Here is a 22,565-nt window from a genome sequence, read left to right as displayed (position 1 = left end):
GTCTCTTCATTTTGTTTATATTACTGTGTTTGGGGTGGCCTTTCTGTATTCTGGCAGTTTGTGGAGTTCTCTTTATTGTGGAGTTTCCTTGCTGTGGGTGGGGCTGTACGGGTGGCTTGTCAAGGTTTCCTGGTTAGGGAAGCTTATGTCGGTGTTCTGGTGGGTGGAGCTGAATTTCTTCTCTCTGGAGTGAAATGAAGTGTCCAGTAGTGAGTTATGAGATGTCAATGGGTTTGGAGTGACTTTGGGCAGCCTGTATATTGAAGCTCAGGGTTGTGTTCCTGTGTTGCTAGAGAATTTGTGTGGTATATCTTGCTCTGGAACTTGTTGGCCCTTGGGTGGTGCTTGGTTTCAGTGTATGTATGGAGGTGTTTCATGAGCTCCTGTCGATTCATGTTCCCTGGAGTTAGGAGTTCTCTGATGTTCTCAGGATTTGGACTTAAGCCTCCTGCTTCTGGTTTTCAGTCTTATTTTTACAGTAGCCTCAAGACTTCTCCATCTATACAGCACTGTTGATAAAACATCTAGGTTATCACGATGGTGTGATCACTGACCTAGAGCCAGACATCCTGGAATGTGAAGTCAAGTGAGCCTTAGAAAACATCACTATGAACAAAGCTAGTGGAGGTGATGGAATTCCAGTTGAGCTATTTCAAATCCTGAAAGATGATGCTATGAAAGTACTGCACTCAATATGCCAGCAAATTTGGAAAACTCAGCAGTGGCCACAGGACTGGAAAAGGTCAGTTTTCATTCCAATCCCAAAGAAAGGCAATGCCAAAGAATGCTCAAACTACCGCACAATTGCACTTATCTCACAGGCTAGTAAAGTAATGCTCAAAATTCTCCAAGCCAGGCTTCAGCAATATGTGAACCGTGAACTTCCTGATGTTCAAGTTGGTTTTATTTTTTTTTTAATTTTATTTTATTTTTAAACTTTACAATATTGTATTGGTTTTGCCAAATATCAAAATGAATCCGCCACAGGTATACATGTGTTCCCTATCCTGAACCCTCCTCCCTCCCCCCTCCCCATACCATCCCTCTGGGTCGTCCCAGTGCACCAGCCCCAAGCATCCAGTATCGTGCATCAAACCTGGACTGGCGACTCGTTTCATACATGATAGTATACATGTTTCAGTTGGTTTTAGAAAAGGCAGCGGAACCAGAGATCAAATCACCAACATCCTCTGGATCATGGAAAAAGCAAGAGAGTTCCAGAAAAACATCTATTTCTGCTTTATTGACTATGCCAAAGCCTTTGACTGTGTGGATCACAATAAACTGTGGAAAATTCTGAAAGAGATGGGAATACCAGACCACCTGATCTGCCTCTTGAGAAATTTGTATGCAGGTCAGGAAGCAGCAGTTAGAACTGGACATGGAACAACAGACTGGTTCCAAATAGGAAAAGGAGCACGTCAAGGCTGTATATTGTCACCCTGCTTTTATTTAACTTATATGCAGAGTACATCATGAGAAACACTGGACTGGAAGAAACACAAGCTGGAATCAAGATTGCCGGGAGAAATATCAATAACCTCAGATATGCAGATGACACCACCCTTATGGCAGAAAGTGAAGAGGGACTCAAAAGCCTCTTGATGAAAGTGAAAGTGGAGAGTGAAAAAGTTGGCTTAAAGCTCAACATTCAGAAAACTAAGATCATGGCATCTGATCCCATCACTTCATGGGAAATAGATGGGGAAAGAGTGGAAACAGTGTCAGACTTTATTTTTGGGGGCTCCAAAATCACTGCAGACGGTGACTGCAGCCATGAAATTAAAAGACGCTTACTCCTTGGAAGGAAAGTTATGATCAACCCAGATAGCATATTCAAAAGCAGAGACATTACTTTGCCAACAAAGGTTCGTCTAGTCAAGGCTGTGGTTTTTCCTGTAGTCATGTATGGATGTGAGAGTTGGACTGTGAAGAAGGCTGAGTGCCAAAGAATTGATGCTTTTGAACTGTGGTGTTGGAGAAGAGTCTTGAGAGTCCCTTGGACTGCAAGGAGATCCAACCGGTCCATTCTGAAGGAGATCAGCCCTGGGATTTCTTTGGAAGGAATGATGCTAAAGCTGAAACTCCAGTACTTTGGCCACCCCATGCGAAGAGTTGACTCATTGGAAAAGACTCTGATGCTGGGAGGGATTGGGGGCAGGAGGAGAAGGGGATTACAGAGGATGAGATGGCTGGGTGGCATCACTGACTCGATGGACGTCAGTCTGGGTGAACTCCGGGAGGTGGTGATGGACAGGGAGGCCTGGCGTGCTGTGATTCATGGGGTCGCAAGAGTCAGACACGACTGAGCGACTGAACTGAACTGAACTGAACTGAAAGATGAAAAGTTTCTCCATGGTGAGGGACACCCAGAGAGGTTCACAGAATTACATGGAGAAGAGAAGAGGGAGGAGGGGGATAGAGGTGACCCAAGTTAGATGAGGTGGAATCAAAAGAGGAGAGAGCAAGCTAGCCAGTAATCACTTCCTTATGTGCACTCCACAGTCTGGATCACTCAGAGATGTTCACGGAGTTACATAGAGAAGAGAAGAGGGAGGAGGAAACAGAGGTGGCCAGGAGGATAAAGGGGGGAATCAAAAGGAGAGAGACAGATCCAGCCAGTAATCAGTTCCCTAAGTGTTCTCCACAGCCCGGAACACACAGAGATTCACAGAATTGGGTAGAGAAGAGAAGGGGAGGGAGGAGATAGAGGTGACCTGGTGGAGAAAAAGGAGAGTCCAAAGGCGGAGAGAGCAGTCAAGACAGTAATCTCACTCACAAGTAAAAATGGGTACTGAAGATTGGGTTCTTAAATGTACAAAATTGATAACAACTACCAAAAAGCAAAGATTAAAAATCTAGAGTAGAGGTTGGATTTTCAAAAATACAATATTAAAGAAAAAAAAGTCATAAAAATTATAATATATATATATATATATGAAGTTTGCTTTAAAAAATAGGGTCTCTCTTTTTTTGTTGCAAAGTAATAGTAGGTTATAAAAATGAAAATTAAAGGAGTAATAGAGGGCTTAAAATTTTTTTTTAATTTAAAAAAATAAAGAATGATAGTAAAAATAGTAAAAATATATCTAGGACTTTCTCTGGTGATGTTGTGGGCAGTGTGGGGTCAGTTCATTTTCAGATAGTTCCTTGATCCGGCTTATATTTCTCAAGATCTATAGGTCCCTTCCTATGTAGTTGGTACTAACTACAGGGTTTTAATCTATTGCACCTGTCACTTCCAGGGCGGTTCCTTCTGTTTTAGCTTCTGTTTGCTGGTCTCTTCAGTGTCTTAATTTCCACCCTGACACAAGGGGGCGGTGGTGGACCCTTTTTTAGGCTCACTTGTTCAGTCGTGCTATGGGGAGGGAGGGACGCTGCAAACAAATAACACTGGAGTGTGTTCGCAGTGTCTCGGTCACACTGGGTTTGCCCCAACTCACAGTGTGTGTGCTTTCCCTGTCAACACTGCTTAGGCTCTAGGTTGCTCTGTTGAGAACTGTCCGAGGGCGGCCCTGGGTTGTATGGACTTCCCAGGTCTAAGCCGCTCAGGTTCAGGTACTCAGGTAGTCCTCAGAGGCGCAGACTCAGTTGGGCCTGCGTTTTGTGCCCTTCCCAGGTCCGAGCAGCTCAGGTGACCAGGTGTTTGGCGAGCGCAGTTGCTGTGACTTACCGCCTCTCCTGTTCCTGCTGCTCGGTTTTCTGGGTGTACAACCGGCGCACCTTCTCAGGCGGATGTTGGCTGTCCAGAATCCCAAGAAGTCTTAGCAACGAAGCCTGCTTGCAGTTTGGTAGATAATGCCTCTCTAGGGCCGCGACTGCCCCTTTCCGGCTCTGGCTGCCTGTCACCAGAAGGGGTTGGTCTGCAGCCTGCTAGCTCTGCTCAGTTGTTGTTCTGTGAGTGGGCCCGACGGTGTCTTAGGTTAGGGCTTTTCACGTAGCTCTGCTCAGTCGTTGTTCTGTGAGCGGGCCTGGAGGTGTCTTAGGTTAGGGCTTTTCATGTGGTAGCTATCCCACAGTCTGGTTTGCTAGCCCAAGTTAGTTCCCTCAGATTGCCTTCAGGCCCAGTCCTTACTCTAAGCAATGCAGCCCATGCCTCCCTGCCCAGCCCCTGCTTGCTAGTGGCGGATGCAGACATCTGCACTGCTTCTCCGCTGGGGGAGTTACCACTGGGCACATAATCTGTGGGTTTTAATTATTCATTTTTCCTCCTGGTTATGTTGCCCTCTGAGGTTCCAAGGCTCACCACAGACTCAGCAGTGAGAGTGTTTCCTGGTGTTTAGAAACGTCTCTCTTTTTAAAGACTCCCTTCCCAGGACGGAGCTCTGTCCCTACCTCTTTTGTCTCTCTTTTTGTCTTTTATATTTTTTCCTACCTCCTTTCGAAGACAATGGGCTGCTTTTCTGAGTGCCTGATGTCCTCTGCCAGCATTCTGAAGTTGTTTTGTGGAATTTACTCAGCGTTCAAATGTTCTTTTGATGAATTTGTGGGGGAGAAAGTGATCTCCGTGTCCTATTCCTCCACCATCTTAGAACCGCCTCCCTGATTCTGTTTCTAAAGCTGCACTGTGGCATAAGCTGGTTCAAACGGCTCCATATCCAGCTGAAACCAGGAAGCCTGGATTCTTACCCCAACAGCGTCACTAACTAGCTGTGAACCTTAGTCTTGTCAACTTACCTCTCTGGAGCTCAGTGTCCTTCCCTATAAAATGAAGGGACTGGACTAGACGAGCACTCACATCCTTCCAGATTTAACAGTGACTATCTGTGAGGATCAGCGATGGGATTTGTTTTCTAAGTGCTTTCTCATAGTAATGACTTTAAGAGGTTGGTCATCGTTGACAAAAATGGGCTTGGACTCAGGAATTCTGGGTTTAAGCTTGTCACAGCCATTGATGTGAGGGTTTAGTTTAGCTTGAACAGGGTGATTCATGGCACAAGAGGAAGTAGTTAGCTAATGAGTGGTCTCTTCTCCCAGAATTCAAAGTTCAGAAATGCTCAGGTGAAAATAAGGCAGCCACAATCTCAAACATTCATAAGACACTAGTGTCTGAGCCACCAAATACCTTTTCCATTCTCCCAGTGATTCAGCTATAATACTACAAAATGTCAGCATAGTAAGCCTCATTCTTGGGACAGACAATTTAGCTTGATGGTCAAAAGAGTTGAATTTTGACATATTAGATTGAAATCTCAGTTCTACCACTTATCACTTATTATTAACTGACCTTAGGGTAGAGATTTACCTCTTTCAGCCCCAGAGAGGCTTTCAGAAACATGAAGACATCAAGAGCATCAGATTCTGCTGAGAAGTCAAAGGAGATGTGGCCTAACAAGTTGTTCTTTGGACTTGGCCACCTGGGTTTGATCCCTGGGCTGGGAAGATCCCCTGGGAGGAAGGCATGGCAAGCCACTCCAGTATTCTTGCCTGGAGAATCCCAGAGACAGAGGAGCCTGGCAGGCTACAGTCCATGGGGTCTTAAAGAGTAGGACACAACCAGGTGACTAAGCACAGCACAGTATAACATGGTCTTCAATGACTTCAGTAAAGGCTATTTCAGAAGAACTGTTAGGCCTGGCTGAGGATGCTGACAAGTAAGCGAGAGATGAGGAATGCAAAGTGCAAGTAGAGGCTGCCTACTGAGAAAGGCAGGAGAGACACAAGAGCAGTTGCAGGAGGAAACTGAGTGAGAGGGGAGGCTAAGTGTTTAGTTGGTTGGCTTCAGTTGGGAACGATTCAGGCTTGCTGAAAACCCAATGAGAGGACTTCCCTGCTGGAGCAGTGGATAAGAATCCACCTGCCGTGTTGAGGGCCTGAGGGCTGAGTTTTTTCACTCCTCTTATTTTGGCTGTTGCTACTCTATAGCCAATGGGATTTGTGGGCTGGACCAGTGGTGACAGGGTTAGAAAAGGAAATGTAGGAATCTGGCTCTCAGAGACAAGGTTTGTAAACTTGCAACAATTTCAAGATTTCCTAGAATAAAATAATTCCCAACTGATTTTGAAATTGGATTTTTGTGTAGATCAAGATTAGGACAAGAATAGGTGTGCCTCTTCAGATACATTTGTGTAATTTAAAGAGTGTCATCAAGCTTTTGGTCTCTCAGTAGCACGTAATTATCCATAGTAGCAGTGTCCTTCCTGAAATCAATATGTTTAAGATCTTTTAGGTGTGTAAACAGTACAGAAGCATTGGTCTTATGTATCTTAAGTACAAATTGTACTTTTTTTGCACATTGGATTAATGTTATTTCCATCAGCAAAAGTCTGTTTTTAACCAATATTAAAAGATTGTTAGACCAAATGTTTATATTCTTGAAATATATTTCATCATTGGTTACAGTTTTAAGTGGAAGATGACTGCCTTTTCATAGCCATAAAGTGAATTATAAATGCTATTCCAATTCCAACATTTCTTCAGGAATATATTGAAACACCAACAATAGTTTCAATTAGGTTCTGTAATAAAATATCAGTTCTTTTAGAATGTTAAAAAAAAGAAAAGAAAAAAATCTGCCTGCCAATGCAGGGGATACAGGTTCGATCCCTGGTCTGGGAAGATTCCCATATGCTGTGGAGGAATGAAGCCTGTGTGCCTAGTGACTGTGCTCTGCAACAAGAGAAGCCACCACAATGAGAAGCCCAAGCACTGCAATGAAGAGGAGCCCCTGCTTGCTGCAACTAGAGAAAGCTCGCACACAGCAACGAAGACCCAGTGCAGCCAAAAATATATAAAATTAAAAAATAAAAACAAAAAACAGTGAGAGAGAGAAAGAGAGAGAGAGAGGAGAAGCAGAAGTATTTCCACAAGAGCAGAGAGAAGAGGTAATGTTCCTGATAAGAGGGCAGGAATGAGGTAGGAAAAACTGGACTCTAAAACCCTCTATTATAAAAGGAAGGAACTATAAAAGGAGGAATAAAATATGTATAAAACCAGGCAGATTTATACATTCGACGTAGGAAGGGTGAGGATTCCCACACAACAGCTTCTATTTTCTCTACAAAAGAAGAGACAAGGTCTTCAGCTAGGCTCGAGCCACTGAGAACTGAGAAGGGTACAAATAATCTCTGTGAAGAACAAGACAAAGAAATAACCACAGAAACAGTAAAAGTGCCAGGCAGTTGTGAGGGCCCACTTGAGGTGTGTGATCTTCCTGAAACTGCAGTGAAACAAATCTGCCTGGATGAACTACAATCTTATGACTAGTAGCATTTAGGGAAGGATTATAAGTTTTCTAAAGACTCTAAGCCAGTGCTTAAGGCCTGACTGTTAAATCCCGACTATAAGTTGCCCACTGGAACAATTTATCTTTAGAAGAAAAACTTCTGACAAGTAACCAGAGTTATTAAGCTAGAAGCAGAAATATACAGAAACAAGTAGTGAACCAGAAATCTTTATCTTGAGATGCATGAATTATTACTTTCTTAAGTCAGTAAGCACAAATATTCTTTGGTTTGCAAATCAATTGTATAGAACCATAATTTATCAGGTTAAAGTACATGACTATTTAGTGATGACAAGAACTCACTTATGTGATGCTTCCCAGGCTTCTTCTTCTTCTAGAAGATCTCTTATGATGTCTGAACTGGAACTAAAAGGATATGTAAGTCAATACTGCCTGATAATAAAAAGACTGTGCTTCCATTTATATAAAATTCTAAAAAATGCAACCTAATCTAAGGCGACAGAAAGCAAATCAGCAGACCAGTGGTTTCTGCAGGGATGGGCAAGGAGGGACTACAAAACGGCAGGAGAAAACTTTGAAAATGATGGACAGGTCATCATTATCTTCCTTGAGTAGATGACATCACAGTACATATGTGACAAACTCATCAAATTGTGTGCTTTAAATATTTGCAGTTTAAAATGTCTACTGACAGAAGAATGTATAAAGAAGATGTGGTACATATATACAATGGAATATTACTTAGCTACTAAAAAGAATGAAACCATGCCATTTGTAGCAACATGGATGGATCTAGAGAGTGTCATACTGAGAAAAATAAGTCAGACAGAGAAGAAACACCGTATGACGTCCCTTATATGTGGAATCTAAAAAGGAATGATACAAATGAACTTACTTACAAAACAGAAACAGATTCAGAGACTTCAAGAAGGAGCTTATGGTTGCTGGGGGGAAGGATGGGGGAAAGGGATAATTATGGAGTTTGGGATGGACATGTACACACTGCTATATTTAAAATGGATAACCAACAAGGACCTACTGTACAGCACATGGAACTCTGTTCAATGTTATGAGGCAGCCTGGATGAAAGGGGAGTTTGGGGTACACGTATTTGTATGGTTGAGTCCCTTGCCATTTACCTGAAACTATCACAACATTGCTTGTTAATAGGCTATATCCCAATAAAAAATAAAAAGTTAACAAACAAATAAAATAAGTAAATATTTGCAGTTTATTATACATCAAATCAATGAAGCTGTGTTAAAAAAAAACTTAATTAGTAATAATAATGAAAATAATCACTAAAGCTTAAATAAATCCCTTAATAAAAAACCTGAATTCAAATGGAATATAATCATGATCCTTTTCAATTTCAATTTATGGTAACCAAAGATCAAAGTATGTTTTAAAAATTGTATTTTAATGATGAAATTCAGAAGAGATATTAAGTTCCTTAGTGGCTGTTAGTCCCTTTGTAACCAAATAAAGTACAATGTAATTAATTTGAACTGTACTTAAGTAATCAAATAAAGTATAATATAATTAATTTGAACTGTACTTATACTGTAATTGGTTATAACGCAACCTAAAGTGCTGTGTAATCTTTGACTGATCTGTGCAGAGAGGCCGAATCAATAGACTAGAGAGGGCATGTATTATTTCTTTAAAAGAAAAATGCTTTGGGGCTTTAAGCCTACCAAATATATATAAGATGTACATGAATATAAAAAAAGCATTTCTTTAGACATCCAAGACACAGAATGTCATGGGCATTGTATGAGACAAATTAGAAATAGTCATCACAATCCTCAGGGTAGAGAAGGTTCAAACAAAGGAATAACTCTCTCTCAGGCAAGACACAACAAGTGTGCAAAACAACAGTGCCAGTCTTATTTCTAGTGATATTCTCACAGATAACAAAAAGTTTAAAACTTATGAAGATTTAAAGCGCCACTGAATCAGTCTCAACCACTTCTGACAAACTGCTTTGAAGCAGTGTTTGCCTACAACTCCTGAACAACAAAAAAAAGGGCAACAGTCAATAAACACAGCTCTGTACCAAATATTTTACTCAAGGGGTTTCCCCAATTCAGAAGACACTCAAGGAGCTACACACAGGGCGCCCCTGACTGTCATTTGTCACCGAGCACTATCCCCCAACCAATTCCCACCCACTAGGTGGCAAAATTGCTCCTACTGAGAACTCACGAGCCCGAGGAAATGGGGGAAAGGGGTGGTCATACAGCTGTGGGTCCTTGTAGGTGTCACATCACTAGAAAAACAGTAAAGTCGGCTACTTGCTGACATCCTCTTCCCAATACACACATACAATTTTTTTTTAACAGGAAGGTTACAAAGCATCCCCACTATTCCAGCTAAGCAAGCAGGATGGCCAAGCCAGTCAAATAACATACTAGTTTGTGATCAATTTACTTCTGGGCTTTCAAATTACCAGCACAAATAACTGATTTGTTAAAGGAAAATATCTGCAGTGTATTAATGACACAAACCTAACAGGTTTTTGCTACACTACCTCAGTGAGAACAGATGGTGGAGGAGGCGTACAAAACACACATCTCAGAAGTGCTCTACAATCTCTTTTTCCTCTGCTACTTTATGACCACCGACCAACATCATGTACGGCTCCTTGAATCCCTCAATTCTCATACCTTTCCCTCTATTCCAGTTTGTCACTAACCTGATAATAGCCAAATCACTAAACTGAATGATAAAAAATTTGGGAGGTCTTTTACGTAAAATGAAGTTTCAGCATATTTTGCTGTATCTGCTGCTTCAAGTCAAGTCATCACTACTAAGAAACTGTGAGTTGATGCTGACTAATACAATACCAGACAGAAATGTCCATTCCTTTTGAAGAAAATGTGCATGCATGCTCATTCAGTTCAGTTCAGTCATTCACTCCTCATTCACTCACTCAGTCATTCACTCCTGTCCAACTCTTTGCAACCCCATGTACTACAGCCCACCAGGCTCTTCTATCCATGGAATTTTTCAGGCAAGAATACTGTAATGGGTTGCCATTTCCTACTCCAGGGGATGTTCCTGACCCAGGTATTGAACCCATATTTCCTAGCATTGGCAGGTGGATTCTTTACCACTGTGCCACCTGGGCAGCCCCTTAAGGTAATGTAGTTATTATGTTCTACTCAAAAGCCACATTCCTGAAATTAAACACAAAGTTTCACAAACAGGATTTTACAAAGAGACTACTGGGTAAAACAGGCAGTGTTACTAAAATGACCACTTCCAGATCTCCTCCTTGTGGACAGCAGTAATTAGTACCTTTGAAATCTTAGTCATTTTAATATGGCTTGAAGATCAAAAATTCCTTTCACATACTTTCAAGATATCTAAACAACTCTCCATAAGAGAAAATAACTACTCACTCTGGTATACACATGCACAAGCCTACAAAGCTGTAGTTCTTAATTCTCAGACAAGAAATTTTTTCAGAGTAAACTTCAGATTCCCTACAATTTGAATTTTAAACAGTCCAATAGATCATGATTTAAGAAGCTAGATGAATGTGGAGTCTGGAACTTGAAAGTTACAGCTCACTGTGGAAGGGTATTCAAATCACGCTCTCTGATGTCACCATCCAGACAAGGCTAGAGTGGATATGATTATACAAACTAATACACAAGACAAAGATTCACAGGCAAAAAATAAGAATCATGAATTCTATGGAATTCCACCCCCTATTTGGGAAGAGCCTAGTAGATCTATTTGAAACACCCACACTTAATTTTTCATAATTTTTCTTTAGACTTCATTTTCAGCTCAAACTTTCAAAAGTGTAAGCTTAGCTATTTTTTGTTTGCTGGCTGGTGGTTGATCTTTGTCCTAGTTGGTCTTCCTATAATTTATTCTTGTCATTCTCTGATCAAAAGTAGTGGCATAACATCTTACCAGGTGAAGGAAATAATTTCTTTGCTTATTTTTCTTGCAGCATCTTATCTCATTCTACCAGTGAAGATTTTACACCAAAGCTGAAAAGTGACATACCAAATACCTCTGGCAAAAGTATGACTGGTCATACTACACAGAAGGAAAAAAGTCACAGATTTACATATTAGACAAAGTTAAGGTTTCAGTCCTATTTCTGTCACTTAGCATGTAATCCTGGGCAAGTTACTTAATCTTTCCTCAATATCCTGGTCTCTAAAGTCAGGATCAAAAAAAATATAGTTTCAACTCTTTGCAACCCCTTGAAATACAGCCCACCAGGCTCCTCTGTCCAAGGAATTCCCCAGGCAAGAATATTGGAGTTTATTTCCATTCCCTTCTTCAGGAGATCTTCCTAACCCAGGGACTGAACTCAGGTCTCCTTCATTGCAGGCAGATTCTTTACCAACTGAGCCACCAGGGAAGCCCATATATAGTTTACAGGAATATTATAAAGATTAATCAGTACTATAAAGATTAATCAATCACAGGAATACTATAAAGATTAAAATATTATAAAGATTAATACATAGAATGTTCAGTATACAGCTTGGCACATAGTAAGTGTTCAATAAATACTGCGTCCATTTTCATAAACCAGATGTGGGTCTGAATTACGTAAATAACTGCCTCAGCACCATGCTTCAATTTGCCCTAGGAGACCAGATAACCGTGTGCTGTTTTAATCTTTGATTTCTACTGTTTCTATGACATCAGGGTGCAAATTCATCAAAAGTTGATGTTTATCCACCATGGCAGGTACACAAGGTACTGTGGGGTAGATAAAATGCAAACATCTGCTATAAAAGTCCTGTGGATTAAAGATTAATTACAAGTGGAATTTTTCTATTATCTAATAGCTGCTGCTAAGTCACTTCAGTCGTGTCCAACTCTGTGCGACCCCATAGACGGCAGCCCACCAGGCTCCCCTGTCCCTGGGATTCTCCAGGCAAGAACGCTGGAGTGGGTTGCCATTTCCTTCTCCAATGCATGAAAGTGAAAAGTGAAAGTGAAGTCACTCAGTCGTGTCCGACTCTTTGCAACCCCACGGACTGCAGCCCACCAGGCTCCTCTGCCCATGGGATTTTCCAGGCAAGAGTACTGGAGTGGGGTGCCATTGCCTTTTCCTATCTAATAGCTGCTCTCCCTCAATTCCCACCTCCCGCTCCAAGTCTCTGCTTATAATTGTGGCATTAATTTGAGCATGGTTGACTACATTCAACTAAAACAAAAACAAAAACCTCTTTAAGGGCCAATCACTGGAGGACCAACGAACAGCATAAAAGCCCACCAGAAAACAGAACTTAAATAAATGCTACCAGCTCCATGAATCCTTTCTCAGACCCCCTTTTCAAATAATCTGTTCTGTAGGGTGAGCAACGACTTATGTGCTGAATGTTTTAGCAGTTGGCTGACAATATTAGAATAGTAAACATTCTAGGTTGAAAAAAAATCACTCAGTGACAAAACCAAAAATTACCATTTTGGTAGCAACTATTACTACTTCTACAAATCATTGTGATGACTAGATTATATAATTAGCTTTAATTCATATTAGAACCATAGGTTTCTCTCCAATTGACAGGTGGACAAAGGTTCAGATAAATTAAAGAGAACAGAGGGATGTTTTCATGCTCTCCACTAGATCTAGAAAAAGATAAAATGAAGAAAGCTTCAAATTCAGATACAAGAAAAACAGAATACCAAAAAGAATTTATTTATCATGAAATACATGGAAAATTCTTAATAAGAGATGAAACCAAACCATAACTAAATTTATGTTCAATTTACAAAGACTTCACAATCTTTAATCACCTCATTTGCTTTTCAGAATCACCCAGGGAGAATGGCAGGGCACCAACAGTATCATTCAATTTTATCAACAAGGAAACTGAACCCCAGGGACAATGATTCAATAATCTACTATGTGCCAGGCATCCTGCTAAAGGAACAAATCCATGACTGAGAAGATGCACAGCTAGGTACAGGGATCTGATGGACACATGTAAATTTCAAGGACTTGCTGTCATAGTATCTGAGGAGAAGAAAACACTGCCCTAGAACAATGCCCGAAGGACTGTAGATCTCATGTACCATTCAGTTTAAGTTCTTTTGAAAATGCAAAAGGTAGGGGAAAATGATTCCAGGTTCCTACATTTTCCCTAGAAACTTTCAACAATCAAAATTCACCACCTGGAACAAGATGAACCATTTTAACTTTCAGGGGTATTCTGAAGTTCAGAAATGTTCCCGGGGTAGGCGGTGGGGGTGGGGAGCTTCAGGGGGAAGGCTGTAATAAAATACAAAATGGTAATGCATATTAGTGGAAAAAGTATATTATGCAGCAACAAAAATGTGTACTTTGTGGCAACATTAAATTCATTCTACAACACATTATTACAGTTAAAAACCAAATGTGTTAACCTTTCAAAGCAATTAAAAAAAATTTTTAATAGCAAAGCTATCACTGAATTATAGTAAGATACTTCTTAGGATCAGTTACTTTGATAATGTTTTCCTTAGATACTCTTTTCTCTTAATTTGAACAGAACCTATTCAACAGTTTTCCTAATAATCCCAAGGCCTCCTAAATTACAAAATCCCATTATCATATTTGTCTTACCTTACTGCCTGAATCACCAAACTTCATTAACCAGTTTATAATAATGACACTGATAAAGATGATGATGATTTCCAAAACTTTATTGTACTTACTCTTTTTTTTTTTTGCTAGAATAGATTAATAATCTTTGCATGTTTCAAAATCAAAATGACATAAGAATATGTACAGAGAGGTCTCACTTCCTCCTCTGTCTCCTGCCAATCTGTTGCCCTCTATTTCCAACAAATAATCACTTAATAGTTTTTTTTTTCTTCTGATGTTTCTTTATGCAAAACCAAACAAACATAAGTATATCCAGTTCCTCTCCTTTTAGAAAAGAAACAGAACGCTATCTATGCCATTCTGAATTCTGGTCTTTTCACTTACAAACATACCCTGGAAATCTCTCCACGTCAGCATGCAGAGATTTTCCTTTTAGAACTATTACATAGGATCTCATTGTGTGGATGTACTGGAGTTAAATCAATCAGCCCCCAATGATGAATACTCAAAGGGGTTTCCAGCCTTCTGTTATAATAAACAATGACTTAATGAATAACCCTGCATGTAGTCATTTGTATGCTGCAAATGTACCCATAGCACAAATTCATGAGAATACTGCGCAGAAGGCCAAACAACAGGACCTTTGGTTGATCTCACCAGATTCCTCTTCTTAGGGACTGTATTATGCAACACTTCAACCAGTAATAAGTGAGAATGTGTGTTTCCCCAAAGCCTTACTGCAGAGTCTATTATCAGCAAATGTTAAGTTGTCTGCCAACCTTAAAACACAATCCCAGAAAAACAAACAACTCAATCAAAAAGTGGGCAAAGGATATAAACATATTTCTTGAAAGAAGACATACAGATGGCTATTAAACACTAGAAAAGATGTTCAACATCATTCATTATCAGAGAAATGCAAATATTATGTATGAGATATCACCTCACACTGGTCAGAATGGCCATGATCAAAGAATCCAAAAACAACAAATGCTGGAAAGGGTGTGGAGAAAAGGGAACCTTCTTGTACTGTTGGTGGAAATGTAAACTGGTAACAGCTACTATGGAAGACAGTATGGAGATTCCTTAAAAAACTAGGAATAAAACTACTATATGACCCAACAATCCCACTACTAGGCATACACTTTGAGGAAACCAAAATTGAAAAAGACACATGTACCCCAATGTTCACTGCAGCACTATTTACAATAGCTAGGACATGGAAACAACTTAGATGCCCATCAACAGATGAATGGATAAAGAAGCTGTGGTACATTATATATATATATACATATACATATATATGGAATCTAGAAAGATGATACTGATGAACCTATTTGCAGGGCAGCAATGGAGACACAGACATAGAGAACAGACTTAAATGGGCACAAGCGGCGGGAGGAAGGAGAGGGTGGGATGAACGGAGAAAGTAGCATGGAAACATATACACTACCATATGTAAAATAGATAGCCAATGGGAATTTGCTGTATGACTCACGGAACTCAAACCAGGGCTCTGCAACAACCTAAAGTGGTGGAAAGGAGTGGGAGGTGGGAGGGAGGAGCCAGAGGGAGGGGACATATGTATACCTATGGCTGATTCATGTTGATGTATGGCAGAAATACAATTTTGTAAATTAATTATCCTTCAATTAAAAATAAATTTTAAAAATTAAAAAAAAAAGATGTTTGCCAACCTAACATGTAAGAAATGGATATAATTTTGCATTACTCTTTGGGCAAACTGTCTATTCAAGACTTTTGCCCATTTTTCTTTTTTGAGTTTGTGGTCCTTTCTTTCTCAGTCTCTAGGTGCTCAAAAAGAATATAAAAATCTTGTACGTTTTTTAAAAGTTTCTACTAAACCTCTATACATGAGAAGACAATATATTAGCATGGCTTCTTTCACTGTCAAAAACATTTCTAAGTTAGTCTTTGAAAGTTATACGTTTGAAGTTTTTCTTAGTTGATGAATAAGAATTCCAGAGCAAGCATCTACTCTATGGGAAACCACCATCTATCAGGTGATGCTACAGAACGTAGGATCGAAATGTTCTGTTTCCCACTCTCAAAGACTCACACCTCAAACTGCCTACCTGCCAACCCACCCCTACTTTCAGCTGGTGGAACTGCCTCAACCATATTAAGAAGATAAAAGCAGGGGAGTTCCCTGGTGGCCTAGTGGTTAGGACTCTTGGCTTTCACTGCCAAAGCTGGGGTTCAACACTTTGCTGATGAACTGAGATAGAAGCCATGCAGTGCAGCCAAAAATTTTAAAAAGGGAAGGGGGACAGATAAAAGCAATCTGGCAGGAACTTGCTGTATCTGCATCTGAACCTATCCTGTTTTCCTCGCTGTTTCTATGGGTGAATCAACCCTGCTCCTAACAAAGGCCGACCCTTCCACTTGTTCCCACCTCATGCCCTCTCAGGACTTTACTCAGGCAACTGGCTCCCACTCCTCATCACTGTCCCCTTCTCAGCCACACATTCCCATTGAGTCCTCTGTGGTTCCTCCACATCCAGGCCTAATCTCCACCACCCTGCACAGCAAAGTTCCTGAGAGCTGGCAGTAGTCATCCCTAAGATTCCCCTCAATGTACACGAGTCAGGCTTCCAGGGAACCCTTCACTCGAGACCACTGCCAAGACCTTCATGCTGCCCAAGCCCACAGTCCCTGCTCCAGTTTTGTCTTATTTGGCTTCTCATCTGCTTCTTCTGTCAGCTTCCATGGGCATCACCATGTCCTAGCTCTTTTCATCCTCCACTAGTCTTTTTCTCCCTGAATCTCTCTTGCTCAGTCTTTTCTAAACGCTTCTACTCTCTAAGTCAGAGTGAGAGAGGGTTCAGTCTGCAGTTCCTTTTTCTTTTTCTGCACACCTGCACTGTTGGCTCTCAGCCAATGCCCTGCCTTTATGTGTATCTTGAACCCTGATTTTTTCCCTTACTCCACCTCCTTGTTTATCTCTACTTGGTTATCTCACAGGCCTAAAACAAAACCCCTGATTACCAACACTCCCTCAACCCCAATCTCTGGACAAACTTTCTCCTATCTTTTCTCAAATTTCCCATTTTACTTAGTAAGGACCACCGTCCACCCAGCTGCCAAAGCCAACATGTAGGATTCATTCTCAAGGCTGAGCTTTTCCTGTCTTAAACCACCTACACATTCTGTCTATCCAATCTCCAAAATATAGGCCCAATCCCACCTATCTCTAATTTGACTATGATTGTCCCAATCCACTCTACCATGAACCTTGGAATGGACTGGAAAAAGTCTAACTGGTCTCCATGCTGCCACTTGTTTCACCTCTAATCCCCATCCACTCTTCACAGCATCTAGAGTCATTCTTTTAAACCACAGAAACCAGACCACATTGTAACAGATCAATACTGATAAATCAAGTTGATCACCACAATTTATAGATTGAATTTAACCTCAATCAAAATTCCAGCAGAATTTTTCTTTCTTTTTTAGCATCTACTAAGTTGATTTTATTGGAAAAGACCCTGATGCTGGGAGGGATTGGGGGCAGGAGGAGAAGGGAACAACAGAGGATGAGATGGCTGGATGGCATCACTGACTCAATGGACGTGAGTCTGAGTGAACTCCGGGAGTTGGTGATGTACAGGGAGGCCTGGTGTGCTGCGATTCATGGGGTCGCAAAGAGTCGGACACGACTAAGCGACTGAACTGAACTGAACTGAAGTTGATTTTAAAGTTTATATAGAGATGCAAAAGGACGTGGAATAGCCAAAACAATTCTTAAGCCCATGGCAGCACCTTTGGCCTCCAGCATCAATCATCTCACTGATGAAAGTGTGTGACAACAAATAGCATCTTTTTTTATGTGGCAAGAAAAGGGTTAGGAAATATAGTATTAAAGAGAGAATCATACCTTTTTAGGTCAATCACTTTAAATTCTCATAAAAACTAAAGAAAAGTACTGCATAGTTTTTTTTCAAGGAACAAAAATTAGGTTAATTCTAAACATTGGAGTCCATTTGGCCCTATGGAAAAAAATTCAATTTCAAAATACAATCAAACATGTGTGCTTATGTTTAACTTAAGAGAAAAAAAGAAAAAGAAAAATGACATCAACTGTGAGAGTCTAATGTAAGGAAAAAATTTTTTTAATTAGCAAAATTTCCACAGCTACAATTAGATACTGAATCAAAATCTGAAGTTAAGGGACACAGGGACAAAATCATGATGCTTCATTTTGTTCTGACTCAACTATTAGCAGCATAAAGGACTGACATAAACAAAATCCCAATACTACAAGACAAAGAGATCATATAGTAACAGGTTACAATACTCAGTCTTGTAAGGAGAAACCAATTACAAGACAATATCTCAAAGACAAAAATTTCCTCTACACTTAAGAAGCATTCATTTGATTACAAGTTTCTTTGCTAGTAAGAGGCAGAGTGTGAAGCTCGTGCGGAAGCAGCACGTCCTCCGCACGGCCAGGCCAACCTCTACGTCATCTACCCAGCTGCCCACCCTGAGGGCCCATGTTCAACTGTGCAAACATGGGGTGTCTGGCCAATACCAACCACCAAATCATAGAAACCCAGTATCAAGTCAAAGTTCAGGCCATAAAACTCTAGTCTTACAATCTGTTCAGGGAGGAGGAGAATTTTATACTGCAGGATTTTAGGCAATGGACACTGAACTGCCCTGTGTCTCAGTTCCCACAAAAATGAGCTATCAGACCAAATGATATAGTATATAAGAATTACCCAACTGTATTTACTCCAAACTTCAATGCTGCTACATTAATTTTTTATTGTATTATTACCCATACTCCAATAACAAGATGTAAATAGCTCTAACAAAACGTGCTTACCAGGGCAAGGTAAGCATAGTAAAAAGCACATATTAATGAAATCTTAAGGCTTCTACAACTGAATTCGGAAGAATTACCTAAAACAAATAACAAGCCTCTGCATTTGAGGCCCATCATATTTTAATGCCTGACTGTCTCTGAGATACAAGAACAATGTGTACTACTTATGTGGTAAAATCAATAGGAGTAAGCAAAATCAGCAATTCAATATGTACCCATGTTTTAGAATGTGACTATTTGTGTGGGAGTAGAGAGAAGAGGGGAAGAAGTGCAAATTAACATTGCATGTCCTTCTTATGGGGCTACTATATAATCCACCATCTAAACCCAGACACCTGGGAGAGTGATACAGAATACTTCTAATAGACACCAAGAGAAGTGGAAATCAGCTGCTCTCAGAGAAACCAGAACACATGGCCACTCTGTGTCTAACTCACATTTTAAATAATTCCCTTAAAGTGCTATTCTACTAATGAAGGAATCAGTGGTACCCAAGATAAAAATTCTGAAGCAACTCATGCTATAATGGGCAGAAATCTGGACTGAGAATTACTGACTTCACCTCTATTCAGTGAATGACTTGAGATAAGTCACATCGCCTCTCTAGGCCTCCATTTCCTTACCTGTGATATGAAGCTACTAAATTGAGTGATTTCTCAATGTACCTTTGAAATTGTAAATGTTTGTATTTTTATCCTAACGTGCCTTTTTCCCAGGTTCCAAAGGTCTCCAAGGAGATCTCATAACATCTGTTCTGATGATTTAAAGGCACAGATGGTATAAAATAAGAAAGCAGGAAAAACGCTCTGACTTTAATTTTCAAGTTGACTATAACAAATTGTAAACTTGATCAAGTCACTGAACAACAAAATTCCAGTAACTTGATGTGAACATTATATATCATTTCTAGTCCATCCAATTTCATTCACCAGAACAAGGCCAAAGGACTCTGATTCTGACATTTTGTTTTAAACTAGAGAAAGCTCCTAACTGGCTGCCTGTATTTGGAGGATCTTGGAGTGCTGATCCAAAGTAATTATTGATTGCATGTCTAACATTTAGAAGGAAATGGTAGTTCCTTCAAGGCCTCATACTTACTCTGCACCAAGCACTCTGAAAAATACATTCTTATCTACTCTTTTTTTTTTTTCAATGAAGAACTAAATTCTGAACAGGTCAATATTATACTAGAGTTTTATGAATCAAGTCAAACACACACAGAAGTATATGAGACAAGAATTCCTCTATACTTTATAAAATGTCTGAAAAACTAAAAAAGGAAACACACTTTAAAAAACTTCAACCTTAGGCAAACTGCAAGTATTACTGTGTCATGCCAACTCAACTCTCAGCATTACAGTCATCATACCAAACCCCCGGGTGATAATCAGATACTGTGTAAGCTACGACAACGAATGCATCATGTGGTAAGTGTGGAACCTGGAAGGAACTGCCAATTTCTACAAGCAACTTAGATACACAAGTTATCATCCACTGTGGAATTGTAAAACTCTCTCCTCAGACAGAAAACTGTAGGCACAAAGTAGTTTTACAGAGGATCTTTATATTATGGCAGTTCATGAATTGGGGGAAAACAGAGAATATTTGCCACCTAGGACTGACTCAGAATGCTGAAAACACATGAATGTATTATAAGACAAAAATGTAAAAGGCTACTACAAAGAAGTCCATCAGATCATCCAATGAAAATGCATGATAAAAAAAAAAAAAAAGGTATCAACAGGAAGTGTCTGAGAGTAGAAGAAAACCTCATTATGTAACAGCAAATATCCTTTGCCAGTGAGAACTGGAGAAAAGATAAAAACTATCTGTACTTTCACACTGTTCTGGGAGGATCACTATTCAAATCACTTGTACAAGTATATATTCACTAATAAAAAATGGTAACTGAAGAAGACGAGGTCTATTGTAAATCGTCCATGTTTTCTCTTCTGATGAAATGTAAAGGCTGGGTGGGCTACATCCTCTGAGGTGAAATCACTCTATAAAGTAAAAACATTAGTACAAGAAAGCAAAGCTGGTAAAACAAGTATGACAACAGGAAGGAAAACAGAAATCTTCTTTCACACTTCATTTTACTTCCTTAACTTTTCCTGTGCCAGGATTCCAATCAGGACACCACATTACATTTAGTGGCCAGGTCTCCTTATGTGCCTCCAGATGGTGACAAGCCCTCGGACTTTCCTTGTTTGTGATGACCTTGACAATTTTGAGGCGTGCTGGCGGTCAGGTTATTTTGCACAATGACCCGCAATTGGATTTTGTCTCATTTATTTTCCTCACAATTTGAGATTATTGAATTTTGGGAGAAAAGACCACAGAGGTAATGTGTCATTCCCAGGGCATCCCACTAAGAGAACACACACCCTCATCATAACACTGGTGCAATGTTGATGTTGATCTCCTGCTGAGGTATGTGTGTTAAGTTTTTGCTTTCTCTTCTCCTCCCCTCCTTTTCCCTTTCCTTCCTCTCCCCTCACTTTTCTCCCTGCTTTCTGTCTCTCTCCTTCTAGTACTTCCTAGCTCCCTGCCCCAGCCCTGGTTCAACCATTTCTCCAAGAGGCACTGGTTCCTTCTATTGGAGAATGTTACTAGAAACCAAGATCAGGGCACGAAGTGTGCCCTGAGAAACTGTGCCACCTTGCTTCTGGGCTCTGGCAGCTCACAGAGAAAGGAAACATATATGTAAATTAGCTCACTTATCCACAAAGATCTGTAAGTATTTCTGTATGTATCCATCTGAATCTATGTTAAGCTGAACAGGAATTTTAAGGTCTCCAATTTTAATCCAGTATCACATGGATAGTTTTAGCCTTGCCTGTAATTTCCCCTCCAATAGTGAGAAACCTGAATCCCATTTGTCATCCATTTTAAGACAAGGGCAAATAATATATATATATATAATTTTTTTTTTTCATGCTAAGCTACAGATGGTTAGGATTAGACAAAAGTCTTCTGAAATATAAGTCAGGGACAAACTTCCACAAAGATATATTAGTGAAACATTAAAGGTTCACACATCCGTGCAAATCAAGCACTTCAGAGACATATACATGAAAATATTTTCTAATTCTTGAGCATGAAGAAGCAATTCTGTGTAAAAAACACTTAAAAATAATTACCATTAAGTGTGCCAAATAGAAGGTTGGCTTTTTCCCCCCTTCAGGTCCACAGAGGGTTCAAAGGCACACACGATTGTCACCTACTAATGAGAGTCTTCTAAAGACTTTCCCCCAAAATACCAGTAGGTTTATGCCACCACACCGGGGAGAGGACGTCCACATGTACCTCAAAGGCCATTCACAGCGTGCTCTAGTCACTGCCGAGGAGAAACAAACCAGGACGATTAGGAAATATTCCTGACAAAGAACTCCAGGTTCTGGGCTTGTGATTTTTCTGCCTGAGACCCAGAGATTTTTATTTAGCATATTGGTGAATTTCAGTTTGATGAAAGATTATTTCATATTTCAGTTCATTATCTATTAACACAAGATGGAAAATCAAATTGTTTCTCATCAGTAAACACATTTTCTCCCATCAGTTTGTGGATCAATCCATTCGTCTCAGCGCTTTCTAGATAATCTGTCCCGTCCTCCCCCTGGCATCTGCTTGTCTGCCACTTGTTCAGACATCCTTCCCACATCCCTTCTGGAAGCAACAGCCAAGTGAGCTTGGCAAACAAGGGCTCAGAGAGGCAGTGAGCTCTGGGTCTCCCCCACCAGCTAATCCATCTCTCAGGCTAGAGATACAGGCAGACATCCACAGCATTACCTTATATTAGCAAAGCCAATGGAACACCAGACCACCTCCAACTTCAGCTGAAGTCACTGTCTTGGCAGATCCCACTGGTGCTCCATCCCTTTCCACTTGCCTTTGCCCCTGACGTGCTTCACCTGACTCCCAATTGTCAGCTGTTAGTGCCTCTGCCTGCCGTG

At 40.3% G+C, this 22,565-nt stretch overlaps 1 protein-coding gene across 5 annotated transcripts in view; it reads right to left on the bottom strand.

Annotated features, from left to right (window-relative positions):
• The window catches only part of RAD18 (RAD18 E3 ubiquitin protein ligase), a 110,869-nt gene that overhangs the window by 10,221 nt on the left and 78,083 nt on the right, over positions 1-22,565 (bottom strand). For 2 of the 5 annotated variants that reach the window (XM_006070763.4, XM_006070766.4), the window contains one exon: positions 7,529-7,591. The exons of 1 other annotated variant lie outside the window; for it this stretch is intronic. In XM_006070763.4, coding sequence (XP_006070825.3) covers positions 7,529-7,591 — 63 coding nt within the window. Of the gene's footprint in view, positions 1-7,528; positions 7,592-12,846; positions 13,443-19,878; positions 20,613-22,565 lie in introns of those variants that run through there. 2 more of the 5 variants (XM_006070765.4, XM_044934379.2) reach the window with 2 other exon arrangements.

Source organism: Bubalus bubalis, chromosome 21 (assembly GCF_019923935.1).
Source record: "Bubalus bubalis isolate 160015118507 breed Murrah chromosome 21, NDDB_SH_1, whole genome shotgun sequence".
NCBI lineage: Eukaryota > Metazoa > Chordata > Mammalia > Artiodactyla > Bovidae > Bubalus > Bubalus bubalis.
This window is presented reverse-complemented; position numbering and strand designations above follow the sequence as displayed.